Source organism: Canis aureus, chromosome 13, assembly GCF_053574225.1.
Source record: "Canis aureus isolate CA01 chromosome 13, VMU_Caureus_v.1.0, whole genome shotgun sequence".
NCBI lineage: Eukaryota > Metazoa > Chordata > Mammalia > Carnivora > Canidae > Canis > Canis aureus.
Window position 1 is genome coordinate 41,560,164 of NC_135623.1, and position 16,063 is coordinate 41,576,226.

The 16,063-nt window shown below is 42.1% G+C and overlaps 1 protein-coding gene across 2 annotated transcripts in view; it reads right to left on the reverse strand.

The window, feature by feature from the left end:
* Positions 1-12,215, reverse strand: part of LOC144282334 (uncharacterized) — a 106,633-nt gene extending 94,418 nt beyond the window's left edge. For both annotated transcript variants that reach the window (XM_077845849.1, XM_077845848.1), the window contains exon 1: positions 11,880-12,215. In XM_077845849.1, the coding sequence (XP_077701975.1) occupies positions 11,880-12,008 (129 nt within the window). In that variant the 5' untranslated portion in view covers positions 12,009-12,215. The remainder of the gene's footprint in view (positions 1-11,879) is intronic.
* Positions 12,216-16,063: the final 3,848 nt, after the last annotated feature.

A 16,063-nucleotide genomic window follows, 5' to 3' on the forward strand; every position in this document is an offset into this window, starting at 1 on the left:
CTAAGACACTGAGTTGGAGGTGCCTATAGGGACCAGGTGGCAGTGGATTAAACTGTCAGATGAACAAGTCTGCGTCTCAAGGGAGAGGCCAGGGCTGGGATACAAATTGCAAATCATGGGACTAGATGAAATCATCAGGAAAGACAGGAAATAAGAGGAGAGAATGGGGAAAGCCCCAACCTTGAGGCTGTCCTGCATGAGCCTTGAAACTCACAAAAGAAGAGTCAGCCAAGAAGAGAAACCATGACCCTGGAGGGGAATGAGAAGAGTCAAGGTGAGAGAGAGCAAAGGAGAAAAATATTTCAAAAAGAAGAAAGCCATCAGCTCTGGTAAGAGCTGTGAGAGATTAGTAAAATGAGGACAAGGAAATGAGCTTTACATTTAGAAGAAAAAAAAATCTCTACCCTTTACAGCAGCAGGGTTTGCAGAATGATCTCTTTCTAAAACAGATCTGATAAGGTTGCTCCCTTGATTACAAAATCCAGTGGCTCACCACCAACTCCTTAGCAGGGCATATTGGCCTGCTTCTTCCCAGCGTGGTCTCCATCTGCTCTCATCCCCCACTTTTTTGCCTGAGCCACTTCTGAGCAGCAACCAGAGGCTGGGCCTGCCTCTCTTAGCAACGCTGCTCTTCGGGTCTATGCAGTTTCTCAGACCTGGGCTGCCCTGCCCTTCTCCTGAGGGATGCTGCACCCCTGACCCAGCCCTGATTCTCCCTCCAGACCATGTTGTTTGAGTCCTTGTCTAGGATCTCACAAATCCCCTGCTTGGATCTCTAATACAGCATTCCTCAGGTGGCGTTAGAATTGTTTCCCCTGATTGCGGTACTTGGGTGGCTCAGTCTAGCCCCACCCCCTGATTGGGCTCCTGCTCAGAGGGAAGTCTGCTTCTCCCTCTCCCTTTGCCCCTCCTCTCCCCTCCCCTCTCCCTGTGTGCATTCTCTCTCTCAAATAAATAAATAAAATATTTTTTAAAATTTAAAAAAAGAATTGTTTCCCGATTGATCTCTCCCATTAGACTATGAGTTTCTTTACAGTTGGGACTGTGTTTTGTGCATCCTTAATGCCTGGCCTAATACCTAATCTACAGTAGATGCCTACTAGGTATTTGTTGAACACATTTCCTAAAGACTTAGTATTTCAAATAGAAGTTCTAGCAATTCTTAAGGGAAAAGCAAGTTAAAATATATCTTTGGAACCCGAATACACATACAAGTCTCCTAGCTCAAAAAATCGTCTTAAAAGGTAGAAACAATCCCAATTGTGGGCTGAATTGTGTCCCTCGCCCCTAAACCCCCCCAATATGTTGAAGTCTTAACTCCCAATACCTCAGAACAGGACCTTATTTGGAAAGAGGGTCTTTATAGAGGTAATCAAGTTAAAATGAGGCCATTAGGGTGGCCAAGGACTCCAATATAACTGGAGTCCTTATAAATAGGAAAAATCTGGATACAGAGACAGACCTACACAGAGGAAAGCCATGTGAAGCCACAGGGAGAATGCCATGGGAAAATGGAATATTGAGCGAGTATCTATAAGCCTAGGACTGCCTGGGACTGCCAGAAGCTGCGGGAGGCCTGGAATGGTTTCTTCTCTAGCGCCTTCAGAGGGAGCGTGGCCCTGATGACACCTTGATTTAGGACTGCTGGCCTCCAGAAGTGTGAGACAATGTTTCTATTGTTTTAAGCCACCCAGTTTTGGGTACTTTGTTATGCCATCCTGTAAATGAATACACCCCCTGATATGGAGAGAGCCCAAAGTTTGCTTTGACACTTTAGCACTCCATAAGCTTAATTCTTTATACTAAAAATGAGAAAATACAGGGGGGGGAAAAAAACAGCACTTCCCTCAGTTTTGCCTAACAGGGAATTGAAAAGAATCTCCAAAGACTTCCTTTAATCAGGTTTAAATTAATCTACATTTTGTATTTATAGTGATATTAAATTAACTGAGTGCATTTTTATAATAATGTATTCTGAAGGGTGGAAACTGATTATATTAATTTGAATGCTATATTTTTATTCAGTAAAAGAAACTTAAACATTTTCTTCTGCTCATTTTATAAACTTGGATGAGTCTCATTATTAAATAAAATAGTGTATTAATTAAAAAGTTATGGGGGCACCTGGCTGGTACAATTGGTGCAGAATGCAATTCTTGATCTTGAGGTTATGAGCTCAAGCCCACTTTGGGTGTAGAGATTACTTAAAAATAAAATCTTTAAATAAAAAATAAAAAGTTATTTATAAAAACTGTAAAGGTCTGGACTGAAACAGTGAGATGGTGTGATGGTTAAGTTTGTGTCAACTTGGGGCACCTGGGTGGCTCAGTCAGTTTAAGCAGATGACTCTTGATTTCTGCTCAGGTCATGATCTCAGGATTCTGGGATGGATCCCAATGTCAGGCTCCCCACTCAGTGGAGAGTCTGCTTAAGATTCTTTTCCTCTACCTCTACCCTCCCCACTGCTTGCTCTCTCTCTTTCAAATAAATCTTAAAAAAAAAAAAAAAGAAAAAGTTTGTGTCAACTTGACTGAGCTAGGGCATTCACAGATAGCTGGCAAAACATTATTTCTGGATATGTCTTCTGGTGCTTCTGGAAGAGATTAGTACCTGAATCTGTAGAGTGAGTAAAGCCATCACCAAAGCAGGCGGGCATCATCCAATCTGTTGAGGGCCTAAGTAAAACAAAAAGTCAGAGGAAGGGCAAATTTGCTCTTTACTTAAACTGGGACATCCATCTTCTCTGATCCTCAGACCTTGATGTTTCTGGCTCATGGGCCTTTGAACTCAGACCACTGGCTTTCTTGGTTCTCCAGTGCACAGACAGCAGATTGGGGGGAATTCTCAGGCTTCATAATTGCATGAACCAATTCCAACAATAAATCTGTTATATGTATCCTTACATATATATCCTATTTTTTCTGTTTCTCTGAAGAACTTTGACTAATACATATGGGAGATGAAAATTTCCAGGCTCCATGGGAAGGTGGCAGAGAAATTATCATTGACTGATTTGAATAGGGAAGAAAAAAGAAAAGAAGCTCATACTTTGGGGAGGCATTACTCAATTTAACCAAGAAAACAAGGCGCTTTGGCTGTTTACATAGTGGGAATTCAATACAGGGAACTGATCACACATGACAGAAGAGCTTAACACCAAATAGGACAACAACCAAAGGAGCCGCTACTATCTTAGGCAGGAGCAGGTTTCTCAGTCTGGGCACTAGTGACCTTTTGGGGTAGATAATCCTGTTGTGGAGAGCTGTCCTGTGCTTCATAGGATGTTTAGCCTTTCTCTCCAGCCATTATATCCACTAGATGCTAGAAGCATCACCCATGCAAGTTGTAACCACCAAAAAGATTTCCCAACATCGCTAAATGTCCCTTGAGTTGTGGGGAGGGAGGAACGGAGAGGAGGGATAGACAGAAAGGTTCCTGGTGAGAAACACTGAGCTAAAGGGACAAAAGGAGGAGGTGGTATTACCAGAGCCCAGAGTCACCCAGGGTCACCCAGGAAAAGCTGGAATCATGAGGCACAGAGGTCTGCCCAGTGAGAGTTAGAGGCAGAGAGAAGCCCCAGGCAGAAAGGGAAGGAAAGAATTATACTGGCTTCTCCCTCACCCCCTTGACCTCCTGCAGGCTGGTGCTGCCTTACTGACACGGAACAAATCAAAGGCAAGGCATGGTTCTGAGAATGCACGCCCAGGATCACCATAGTGATTACCTTAAAACTTTGATTCTAAATGAGGACAAAAATTTAAATCTGAGGTTGAACTTTGAGATTGGTGCCCTTTCAATGTGCCAGGTTGCCAGATGATTGCTGCACATTATCCGGAGGCAGCTTATTGTGACACTAAGGCAATCCCTCACTTGTACAGGTACCTTCCAAGGCCCTAGAAGGGTCTTAGGAATGTGTTTGATACACTCTTGTTTTTTAGTAAAATTTGTATCATGCTTCCTGTTCCAGGGTGGAACTGGAGAGGGTGTGGATATTTTGAAGATCTGGTTAAAGGAAAATTGAGGTGGGTATCAGCCCTACCCTTGGACCTGGGCAACAGGGGCTCTTGTCCTGGGCCTCACACTTTAGAGGCTCTCCTCTTGCTGTACCCCTCCTCTAAAGAAGAGAAGTCTGCAAGGTCAAAAGGATATGCATACCCAGAATGCATGCCCTCCCGCTCTTGCCCATATTTTGAGTACCTAGGACCCTAGAATTCCCTGCCCAAATGGCCCTGAGCCTGCTTCCAGGATCTACATGGGCCTCTCCCCTCAGTCCATCCTTCTAGGAGTGGACCATGCTGTAGGAATGCATACCTCTAGGCCCAAGAGATGGCCAGTCATGGCTGGTTACTGGAGGTTATGGATAATCTTCAATATGTGGACCAGAATGTCCACAGATGTTTGTGAGAGGCTTCTCATGTTATAGAATGGGGTTAGGAATGGGAACGGAAGGGGCGTCATAAATAAGCAATAAAATCAATAGAAACCATTCTGACATTGAGAAGCGCATTGTAAGTCAAAATTATAAATTGTTTCAAATTATACCCAAAGTAAGAATTCATTAAGAGGAAGAAATACAGTTTGAATAGAAGTAAAGAGTAGGCTTTTATATTGTTTGGTAATCTATTGTTGATCTAATTTAAAATACTAACCTCACATTCCACCAGCACAATAGGGTTTCCATTGACAAACTGGTTAATGAGAGTCATCAGTTCAAAAAGTATCTATGTTTAGTTCCTGTGCAAGAAAACTTTGAAATGTGCATGAAATCTTACAGCTCATATATGAAAGAAAATTGATATAGGGTTTCCCAAATTTGACAACTATTAAAAAAATTTACATGATTTACCAATAACCAGTTCTAAAGCTGAAAAACCTTTTCTGATATAACAATAAAAAAAATATTCAATTATGCTAAGGAAAAACTGATTTATCTTTCAATAGAAAATGCTATTACAAATTCATTATCATATAAAGAAGTATAAACAGGGGCACCTGGATGGCTCAGTCAGTTGAGTGTCTGACTCTTGGTTTTGGCTTGGGTCATGATCTCATGAGTCATGGGGCTCCACGCTCAGTGGTAAGTCTGCTTGAAGATTCTCTCTCCCTTCCCCTCCCCACCCCTCAATCTGAAATAAATAAATAAATCTTAAAAAAAAAAAGAAGTGCATACAGGTATGTCACCAAAAAATACAGAGATAAAGGTATTAAAGAGATCTCTCAAGCTGTCAAATAATAAAGATATTATTTTTCTAGATTTTTAAAGCATTTGTGAGCTTTTCAAATTTTGTAATTTGCTATATAATTTCTCTTCTCAGTTTAAATATTATTCTACTTCATATTTATTTATTTATCTATTTTTTTAGAGAGAGAGTGATGCAGGGGTAGGGTGAAAGGGAGAGAATCTTAAGCAGGCTCCACTCCTAGTGTGGAGCCAGACATGGGGCTCAGTCTCACAACCCGGAGATCATGACATGAATCAAAATCAAGGGTCAGATACTTGAATGACTGAGCCACACAGGAGCCCCCGGACTTAATTTTATATTCATAATTTTCCCTTCTCTCTGCTAAGGAAGGAATCCACCTGTCTCCAAATTGTAAAAGCTTAGTTTCCACAGAATCTGGATCTTTCCCTGGCATCATAATTTATTATGAGGTATTTGGGTGGGGAGAGGTAAAGGGAGAGTGTGGTCAAGAAACAACCTCTGTGCTTCAGAGCCAAAGACAGAGTTTGGGATAAAGAGGTACCGTAGCTTTATTGCTTTGCCGCACAAAGGAGGCTGCAGCAGGCTATGGCCTTTAAACATTGCAAGCCCGCCCAGAAGAAGGGGCTGGGGGGCATAGTGGGATTTATTGATTTATTGATGCATTGATAAAAAATGTATTTATTTATTTGAGAGAGAGAGAGAGAGCACAGGGGAAGGGAGGAGGAGCAAAGGCTAAGAGAGAGGGGACAAGAATCCCAAGGAAACTCCCTGCTGAGCACCCAGCACCACCTCAATCTCACCACCCTGAGAACATGACCTGATCCAAAAATCAAGAGTCAGATGCTCAAGGACTGAGCCACCCAAACCCCCAAGCCTGGGGGTGGGGGGAGGGGGTTAGTTTACAGAGAAATACAGGATCTAGCTGGTGTATAAGCTGTCAGCCTCCGTTATTAGTTTTCAGGGTGGTACTGGTACCTGAAACAAAAGACTATGGGAGGAGAGGAATTTTGCTTGTTCAATTTTATGCTTGTAAGTGGTTTCCAGGGGAACTTGGTGTTATGTCTGGAGAAATGTACAAAAAATTATCTGAGTGGGCAGCTCATCCTGACCCCTACGATGTCAAGATGTACTACTGCAAGGTCTACGAGTCAGCAACTGGGACTTCCTGAATAGGCATTTTCAGATGACTGAATTTTGTCCTCCTGTCTCCTTGGTTTTGTTCTGTGGTCATGGTGGCAGTTGATACAGGAGGGAGAACTGGGCAAGAGGCAGATGATAGTTTAGCCTGACTCCATGGTTGATCACACAGGAGAGAGTGAAGAAAGACAATGGTTAAAAAACAAAGCCAAAAAATAAACCAAGACTCTATGGGAACAGGCCATCAATCCTGACAAAGAGCTGGCATCCATTTGGGAGCCCGAGGATTAATTCTTACTCTGTGATTTATTATTTCTTTTAAAGACAAGAAACTTCACCCTGAAGTGTGAAGGTTTCTGAGCACTCACACTTCCTGAAAAAATAGTTATCGGGGGTTTGTAGATGTAACTTCTACCTAAATTGGTGTAGTTCAGGGGCTTGTAAAAGATGGGCTGCCCTGGGTGAAGCTGCCTGTCCATTTTCCAGCAAAATTCTTTTAATTGCTCGCAAACTTTACAGTTAAGTAAAGGGGATCGAACGCTTCTCCCTTCTGAAACCCCAATAACATCACTGTGAAATAATAAAATTGGTAGACATCCACAAGGACAAAAAGAACGAGGGGGAAGATGACAGCAGGCTAAGGATTCAACATCTAGAAACTGTAGTGCTGAGGAGTGGAACTCAGCAGGACGGACAGAGGTGGATCCAAAATACTGGCTCTGCTCCTGTCACTTTAGAGCAGAGCACACAGCTTTCACACATCAATTCTGAATTTATGTATTATGGAAGTGTTTTCTTTTATAAAGTGGATCAGTTAAGTTATAAAATGAGCTTTGATTTACTAAGTAGGGGCAGTTAATCAGAAGCAAGTCAGTTGTTACCCCCTGGAGAGATTGGGCCAGCCAATCCCGACTCAGGCAGGGCTCCGGGGCCAGACTGCAAGCAGAGGTCAAGGGGAAGCAGCTCTCTCTGAAACACAGAGGCTGAAGGCGGGGAAGAGATGTTTCCCGAGGGGAAAACTGGGGGACTAATAATATCAGCTCATAAATAAACTCTGTGTCAAGCAGTGTTCCAAACACTTTATGCACATCATCTGATTATGTTAATTCCCATAACAATCATGTGCTGGAGGTACATGTATCACTTCACTTTACATATGAAAACCTGAGACACTGAGTTTAGGTACATTCTCCAAGGTCACTTCGTTAGTAAGTGGCAGAGTTAGAGATGAACCACAGTGAGAGGGAGGCATGGATCCCACATGACAAAATCATAACCAGTGCACCACAGAGAAAGCCAGGATTTATGTTCCAAAATTTTCATTAAATTGTGTGGGCTGAAATAAATAAATAAATAAATAAATAAATAAATAAATAAATAAATAAATAAATAGTGTGGGATGTATGCAGCATTGTCGTATTTCCAGCAGTTACAATATGGGACAAGAAAATGATGTAATGCCAAGCTTGTTCCTTTTGAGCAGCAGCGGGACCCCTATATTTTGTTTTTCCTTAAAGCTACTAGCATGTTTAATGATCTTATTCATTCAACAAATACTTATTGAAAACTGACCACATGGGTTCATCCCTGCAACTCCAGTTTAAAAGTCACTTCCTCCAGGAAGTCCCCTCCAACCTGCAAAGCTAGGATAGATCACTTACTTCTGTGTTCCAGCAGCCCCTGACCTTACTCTTCCTTTAGCTCTTTTTTTAAATTTAAATTTTTAAAAAATTTTACTTAAATTCAATTAATTAACATATAATGTATTATTGGTTTCAGAGGTAGAGGTCACTGATTCATCAGACTTATATAACACCCAGTGCTCATGACATCACCTGCCCTCCTTAATGCCCATCACCCAGATACCCCATTCCCCCCATCCCTACCCCTCCAACAACCCTCAGTTTGTTTCCTATGATTAAGAGTCTCTTATGATTTGTCTCCTTCTCTGATTTTGTCTTGTTTTATTTTTTCCTCTCTTCCCCTATAATCCTCTGTTTTGTTTCTTAAATTCACATGAGTAAAATCATATGATAATTATCTTTCTCCAATTGACTCATTTCACTTTGTATAATACCCTCTATTAACAGGACCTCTATAGATACAGGTCTGTGATAGTCTGAATAATGGCCCCACCAGAAGATATTGTGTCTCAATCACTGGAACCTATTACCTTATATGGTAAAAGGGACTCTGCAGGTGAATCGTGAGATGGGGATTCTCTAATTCTCACAGAGGACTCTGGGCCCCTCATATTTTCACAGCACAGACCATAAGGTAAGGAGCCCACAGACTAGACACCCTTCTGCAAATGCTGCATCATTGTTCCAATCACTAGTAAGATCTTGGTGACAAGCGTGAGTGGTACCTCAGACAAATCCATCCCTAAACTGTGATATGAACTGTAAGTTGGCACTGATTATACACTATACTGGATACTCATATAATAAATCGTTTATAATCACAAGACAGAAATCCCATTAAAAGAAGGATAAATAGGGGATCCCTGGGTGGCTCAGCAGTTTAGTGCTTGCCTTCAGCCCAGGGCATGATCCTGGAGTCCCGGGATCGAGTTCCACATCAGGCTCCCTACATGGAGCTTGCTTCTCCCTCTGCCTCTCTCTCTCTCTCTCTGTGTCTCTCACGAATAAATAAATAAATAAAATCTTTAAAAAAAAACAGTATAAATATGCTAAGGCATTGGTAGGGCTCAAATGCCAATACAAATGGATTTTGTTCAGGGATCAAATTTTTACAGCGCCAAAGACTTTGCTGTGGTTTCAAGGAGAGAATAATGAATAAAGTTTGGCTTGGTGATGTCTATAAAAAGGATGAAATTTTATTTGTCATGGATGGGAGTTGCTGTGTGTTCAACAGTCCACATGTTCTCTTGGTAGAAATCATGTCTATTTGTGCTTAAGCTAGATTTATATTGTAAGTTTATAATTCTAGAATGGCCTTTATCATTGGGGGAGGAGGGGAAGGAACCCCCACTGGGACACTTGAATGAGCCATCAGAGACTTGAGCAGATGGAAGGAGCAAATAATATAAACCAGGAAGAGTGTTGAGCAAATAATTTGTCTTAGGGTAGGTCAACCACTTCAGGTCTGTAAGAGGACTGGGAACTTAATGTGTTCCTTAGACAAGGAGCAAAAGCATATTGGGTGTACCCGTAAGAGTTACGAACCAAAAAAGGACACATGTGTCACTGGAAGGTGGTGACCACCAGAGGAGCTAGGCTCAGACCCTGACTTAGAACAGTGATATCAGAAACATGAGGTACACAGTCACTCTCCACTCCATGCACATGGCAGACATTACTAAGTGATCATCATACACCTTCTTGCTGAAGCCAGAGGCAGCCTCAGAATCTTTCTCAGCACAGATCCCAGAGAATGAATACTTATGGATCAGAGCTGACCCACAAGATAAAAACCCTTTTACTATTCTTGGTTTAGAACAAGAGGTAAAGGAGCTAAACTTTCGTTAGAATAGAATCTGCTGGGGCAGCCCTGGTGGCTCAGCGGTTTAGCGCCGCCTTCAGTCCAGGGAGTGATCCTGGAGACCGGGGATTGAGTCCCACATTGGGCTCCCTGCATGGAGCCTGCTCCTCCCTCTGCCTGCGTCTCTGCCTCTCTCTTTCTCTGTGTCTCTCATGAATAAATAAAATCTTAAAAAAAAAAAGAATAGAATCTGCATTAATATCTATCTTGAGAAAGCACTAGAGAGACCCACTAAGTAGGACAGAGCTATCTGGACATGGAAACAAGGGAGGACTTCCAAGCGGCTGAAGCCAAGAAGGCATCCATGAAGTTGCAAGACATAGATAGAACTTTAGCAAATATTTCCTCATGTCTCTTTGGCAGGATGGGGTCGTGTGCCCATCCTGAACCAATCACCGTAGTCTGATGTGCGGGCTTTACTGATTCATTTAAGTTAATCAGAACCCACCTGTGGAGCTAAGGGCATTCCTGCCCAAACTACATGACTACATGAGGGAGAAGGTTCCTCCTGCAAGGTAACTGGGGTACTCTTACCATGAAGGAAGAGACTTAGTGCTAAGGAATAAACCATAGATAGGTGTCACTCATAGTAGGGTAGGATTTCCAAGGGCCAGAGTTGGACAGCTCCCGTAGAAGGGCAGATGAGGTATCTATGAAGTAGGTGCAGAGTGGCCTGACAACCAAGGCAATTGTGTGTGGGGATGAGGTAGGAAGTGCTTTCTTCCTCTAAGGAGACCTAGAAATCCATACCTGCGGCAAAACCGAGGATGCAAATTTACGTTGCAACGTAAAATGTCCCCAGAACTAGCAAAGGCATAAACTTGAATTATCCTGAGCTGATCAGCTTAGGACAATGATCTAATGTCAAACAAGGGAGAAAGTCTGGAACCATCCAGGAACTAGGTCCTACAGCAAGTGCCTTCTGCACCCCATGCAAACACCCCGCACTTGCCATTTTGTTTCACTGAATGTTGTCCCCCAGTGGTTGGGCAATTACTCTTGGAAGTCAGAAAGATCCCAAGTGACTGCCTTCTAAGAAAGGCAAGGAGAAGGAAACTGGGGAGGACTGCATCCCATTTCTTTGTTACTCCTGGAGAAGGGAGATCTCCCAGGGAGAAGAGGATGGTGGCTTTGAAAAGAAGGGGAGGTTGGCTGTTTGTTGGGACCTATGGAAAAGAGGAGAGTTGCACAAAAGGCAGCAATGAGAAGCAGCTGTGGACGCTTAGCAGGCAGGAACCCCATGGATTATAGAGGAGGAGGAATCTGTAAATAAGAAAGGTATCAAAGGGATGAAAGCTGGAAGAAAGTCTGCTATAGTTTCTTTACAAATGGCATCGGTTAGTTTAGGGATCTTTCAGCTTGTAAGCATCAGAAAACCTTTCCCCAACTGGCTTAGACAGGAAAAGAATTTATTGGCTCACATATTTGAAAGGAACAAATGTAAAATGGACTTGGACAAGATTTGATCCAGCAACTCAAAGGATTCAGTTTCTTCTCATCTCTGCTCTCTTCATTTTTTTAAAAAAAGATTTTATTTATTTATTCATGAGAGACCCAGAGAGAGGCAGACACAGGCAGAGAGAGGAGAAGCGGGCTCCATGAAGGGAGCCTGATGTGGGACTCTATCCCGGGACTCTATCTTCAGCCTTGAGCGGAAGGCAGATGCTCAACCACTGAGTCACCCAGATGCCCCTACTCTCTTCTTCCTAAAGCTGGCTATCCTCATTGTTGCAAGATGTGTCCCAGTACCTCCGGGGGGCAGGGGTGGGGCATGCTTCCTCATAACATAGTCCCCTCTTATCAGGAGAAGATATGTTTGGAGACCCTCAGTGGATGCCTAAAACTGCGGATAGTCCTACATGTTTTTCCTTCTACATACACACCTGTGATAAAGTCTGACATAAATAGGCACCATAAGAGATTAACAACAATAACCAACAATAAAAATAGAACAATTACAACAACATTCCATCCTAAGAGCTATGTGAATGTGGTCCCTCTCTCTTTCAAAATATCTTACTGTCCTGTACTCACCCTTCTTGTGATGTAATGAGATGACAAAATGCCTAGGTAATGAGATGAAGTGAGGAGAATAATGCAGGCACTGTGACACAGCATGAGGCTACTACTGACTTTCTGACAATTTGTCAGAAGTAGGATCATCTACTCCTTTGGGGTAATCGAAGCCTCGGAACGTGTAAGGAGGACTACTGTACCATCAAATAGGAAAGAAAGGACTCTGTGTCCCAGAATCCCTGTCAAAGGACCTCTGATTGGACTAGCTTAGGTCTTGTGACTAACTTTGAGCCAATCACTGCCTCCGGGGGGAAGGGAAATCAGTGTCTAATCAGAAGTGGCTGAGAATGGTGGGAGTGATGGTTTCCGCAGGTAAATAGAATATTATTACTATGAAGGAAGAGGAATAATGGCTGGATGGCCAACAACAGATGACTGAGCATCAGATGTACAGGGGAAGGTGAAATGCATGTAATATACATTCTAAACTAAAGAGAAAGGCAACTAGTGAAAGTCTCTCTCCTGGAAGGACTTTTGCTTAAACAAAAAAGGAGGGGGCAGAGAGAGTGTGTGTATGGGAGAGGATGACTGGAAGAGAAGGCTCCTGTGGTATGATTGTGGCCATGCTCAGCTGTCCAGCAGCTGTGCCAGCAAATGAAATGAGACACGGAAAACAACTCACATGAATAATCTCTGAAGATGGATCTTGATACCCTCTTGGAAGGACTCATGGAGCACACCCCAAAGATGAGTTAATGTTCTGTTAAGTTCTTGCTTTATTTATTATCAAGGATGGTTGCTTCCTGAAACCCAGCACTCTATTATAACATTCTGCATGTCACTTTGGTTCAAGTAAGCCATTGGGAAGATGAATCACTATTCATTCCCTGAAGAATTTCCCAAGTTAGAGACATAATAATGTTAGAGCAGCCCAGTTCAAAACTCTAAGAAGTTACATAACACAGAAGATAAAAAATAGTGAGAAGAGTCATTCTTTTGTGCTTAGAAGAGAATAGTAAATAGCTTTGGTACTATGATTGTTCAACAGATTTTTTTCTTACCTCCTGAGCTACTTCTCCTTGATTCATGCCAGGGGTCCGGCAGGCTGAGAGAGCCAAAATGTATTTATCTGAAATAGAAGTTTCCAACTGGTTATTAGAATATAGCAATAAAAAAAAAAAAGAATATAGCAATAGATTTCAAAGTCTTGCCTGGTAATGAGGTAATTGTTTAAGTAAATTATAATATATCAAAAAAAATTATAATATATCTGTAGAATGTAATTCTATTCATTCATTTAAAATGATGTCATAGGTGAAAATATATTTGTATAACGCTCACAATATATTGTTGATTACAATTTTAAAAAACAAGTTAAAAAACAACATGGAGGTTATAATCATATGTTTATAAAATACTAAAATATTTATATTTTTGCACAGAAAGAATGAGAAACTATCCTATAAAGGGTTCCTGTGGTTTTCTCCAGGTGGTGGGATAATGAATATTTTTTTTATTAATTTTTTAAATTAAAAAAATTTAATGAATATTCTTTTTAATCTCTTTCTTCTTGTTTATATTGTCTAAATTTTCTACAATACCCTTTTGTTACTTTTGTAATAAGAAAAATACAGCAGAGGTATTTTTAATTAAAAAAATAGGGTATCCGGTGTGGCTCAGCAGTTTAGCGCTGCCTTCAGCCTGGGCCTTGATCCTGGGGACCTGGGGTCGAGTCTCACGTCAGGCTCCCTGCATGGAGCTTGCTTCTCCCTCTGCCTCTCTCTGTCTCTCATGAATAAATAAATAAAATCTTTAAAAAATTAAAAAATTATACCCACTACATCTGTAAATCTTTAATTGTTCTTATATTTTATTCTTTAGAAATTTTGGTATTCTTCCTGTAAGCAGCCACAAATTCTCTGTGGAAAGAGGTCAGGGAAGAAATGCACACATGCATGTATAAATGAGTGAATGAATCAACACAGCACCAATTAGAGCAGTAAAGGAAACTCTGGGGAATCCCAAGGCTGACTGGCTATTCCCTTACTTGAATTTAGTTAACATCTAAATGAGATCCCATCGTAGGAGAATAGTCCCAATCCAAGCCATGTGGGGCATTTTAGTGTTTCTAGGTCTGGAGATGAACTTTTCTTGCTCCCAGGAGTGACATCTCAAGAGTCTAAGATTCCCATACTCTAGTAAGGAGTCAGTCATCTTTTTCTTCAGCCCCCTGTGGATTTTTTTTTTTTTTTTTGGTCTCATGATCCCTAGATCCTCCCAGTCTCCCATAAGGGGGTTCATTTGGTATTGGAGGGAATGTTGTCAGTGCTGGACCTCAGGGGCTCCATGACCACTCATGCCAGGGTTTCAGGTGCTGTCCATTGCGTCAACCACTTTCTCTAGCACTGCCACCCCTATGTAGCCCTCATTAGTGGTCACCATCAATGCCTTCACCATGCTCCAGGTAAGCTAGAGACCACTCCCCTCTTCTTAACTTCTGAGCCAAGAGACCAAGAAACTCCCTCTCATCAGACCCCTATACTCCAGAAATGCAAATGTCCCATCACATGGTTTTTTCCTAAGTAGGGAAGGAGATGGGCACGTTGACTTTCTATCTCAGTCCCTCCAATACCTCTCCTTTCTGCTCACCAAGCTGCTGGACTGGGGGACACACAGTGACGAAGCCTGTAAGTAACATAATTGAGTTATCCACTGGTTGTCGAGCTGTAGCGGGTTGTTGCCAAGGGTAACACAGTCTCAGTGTTGACAGGTTTACTTTTCAAGAGAGTGCAGGGGCAGCCCCAGTGGCCCAGCGGTTTAGCACTGTCTTTAGCCCAGGGCATGATCCTAGAGACCCTGGATCCAGTCCCATATCAGGTTCCCTGCATGGATCCTGCTTCTCCTTCTGCCTGTGTCTCTCACTCTCTCTCTGTGTGTCTCTCATGAATAAATAAGTAAAATTTAAAAAAAAAGAAGTGCAGAAATCTAGATTATGATGTATAATCACTTCATTTTTAAATATTGATTTTAAATATTGACAACTAGTTAAGTAGTTAACTTTTTTAACCCCAGGATAGGTTAGGAATTCTGTTTGAGATTCCTGGTTAGGAATAGGTTACAAATTCTGTTCAGCTGCTGGTAAAAGAGATGAGAAATAATACAACTTAAGATAGTTGGGATCCCTGGGTGGCTCAGCGGTTTAGCGCCTGCCTTCAGCCCAGGGCGTGATCCTGGAGTCCCGGGATTGAGTCCTGCATCAGGCTCCCTGCGTGGAGCCTGCTTCTCCCTCTGCCTGTGTCTCTGTCTGCCTCTCTCTCTCTCTCTCTCTCTCTCATATGAATAAATAAAAATCCTAAAAAAAAAAGATAGAGACACGGTACTCTATTTTGGTGAGAACATGAACGTTCAAAGGTGGGCTTTGAACATGGGTTACATGCAGCTCCATGAGGCCATCATGTTCCAATCACCCGGCTTGGGTTTCTTTCTAGTGGTTGCTAGAAAACTGGAACTTGAATTTAAAATCAGATAGCTTGAGTGTCCCTGGGCACAGCCATTTACCTTGTTATGCCTCTGCCTCTGCATTTGTGAAGTGAGCACTAACAGCACCTGCCTCCCAGGCGGGCTTTGAGAATTGAATGAGATATACATGGAAAGCACTTAGCACAGTAAGCCCCCAAAATGTTGATGTGAAACAGAATGAACCCATGACACACTCTTTGATAACCTGGGCCCTCATACACTATCATGACAAAGCAAAATCCTTAGTTATGCAAAGACATTTGGGCATAGGATAGATGAAAACTGAATTGCTCTGTATTATGTAAATGAGAACTCATTTTCTTTCTTTCTTTTTTCTTTTTCTTTTTTACTTACAGTGCAGGAAATAACAGGAAAGAGAAGGGAAAAGAGGAGAAGCAAGCAACACAGCAGAGTGGAGGAGGACATTTAAAAATACTTGAGGGATCCCTGGGTGGCTGAGCAGTTTAGGGCTGCCTTCAGCCCAGGGCATGATCCTGGAGACCCAGGATCGAGTCCTACATCAGGCTCCCTGCATGGAGCCTGCTTCTCCCTCTGCCTGTGTCTCTGCCTCTCTCTCTCTCTCTCTCTATCTCTCTCTCTGTGTGTGTCTCCTATGAATAAATAAATAAAATGTTTAAAAAAATAAAAATAAAAATACTTGATAATGGGGCACCTGGGTGGCT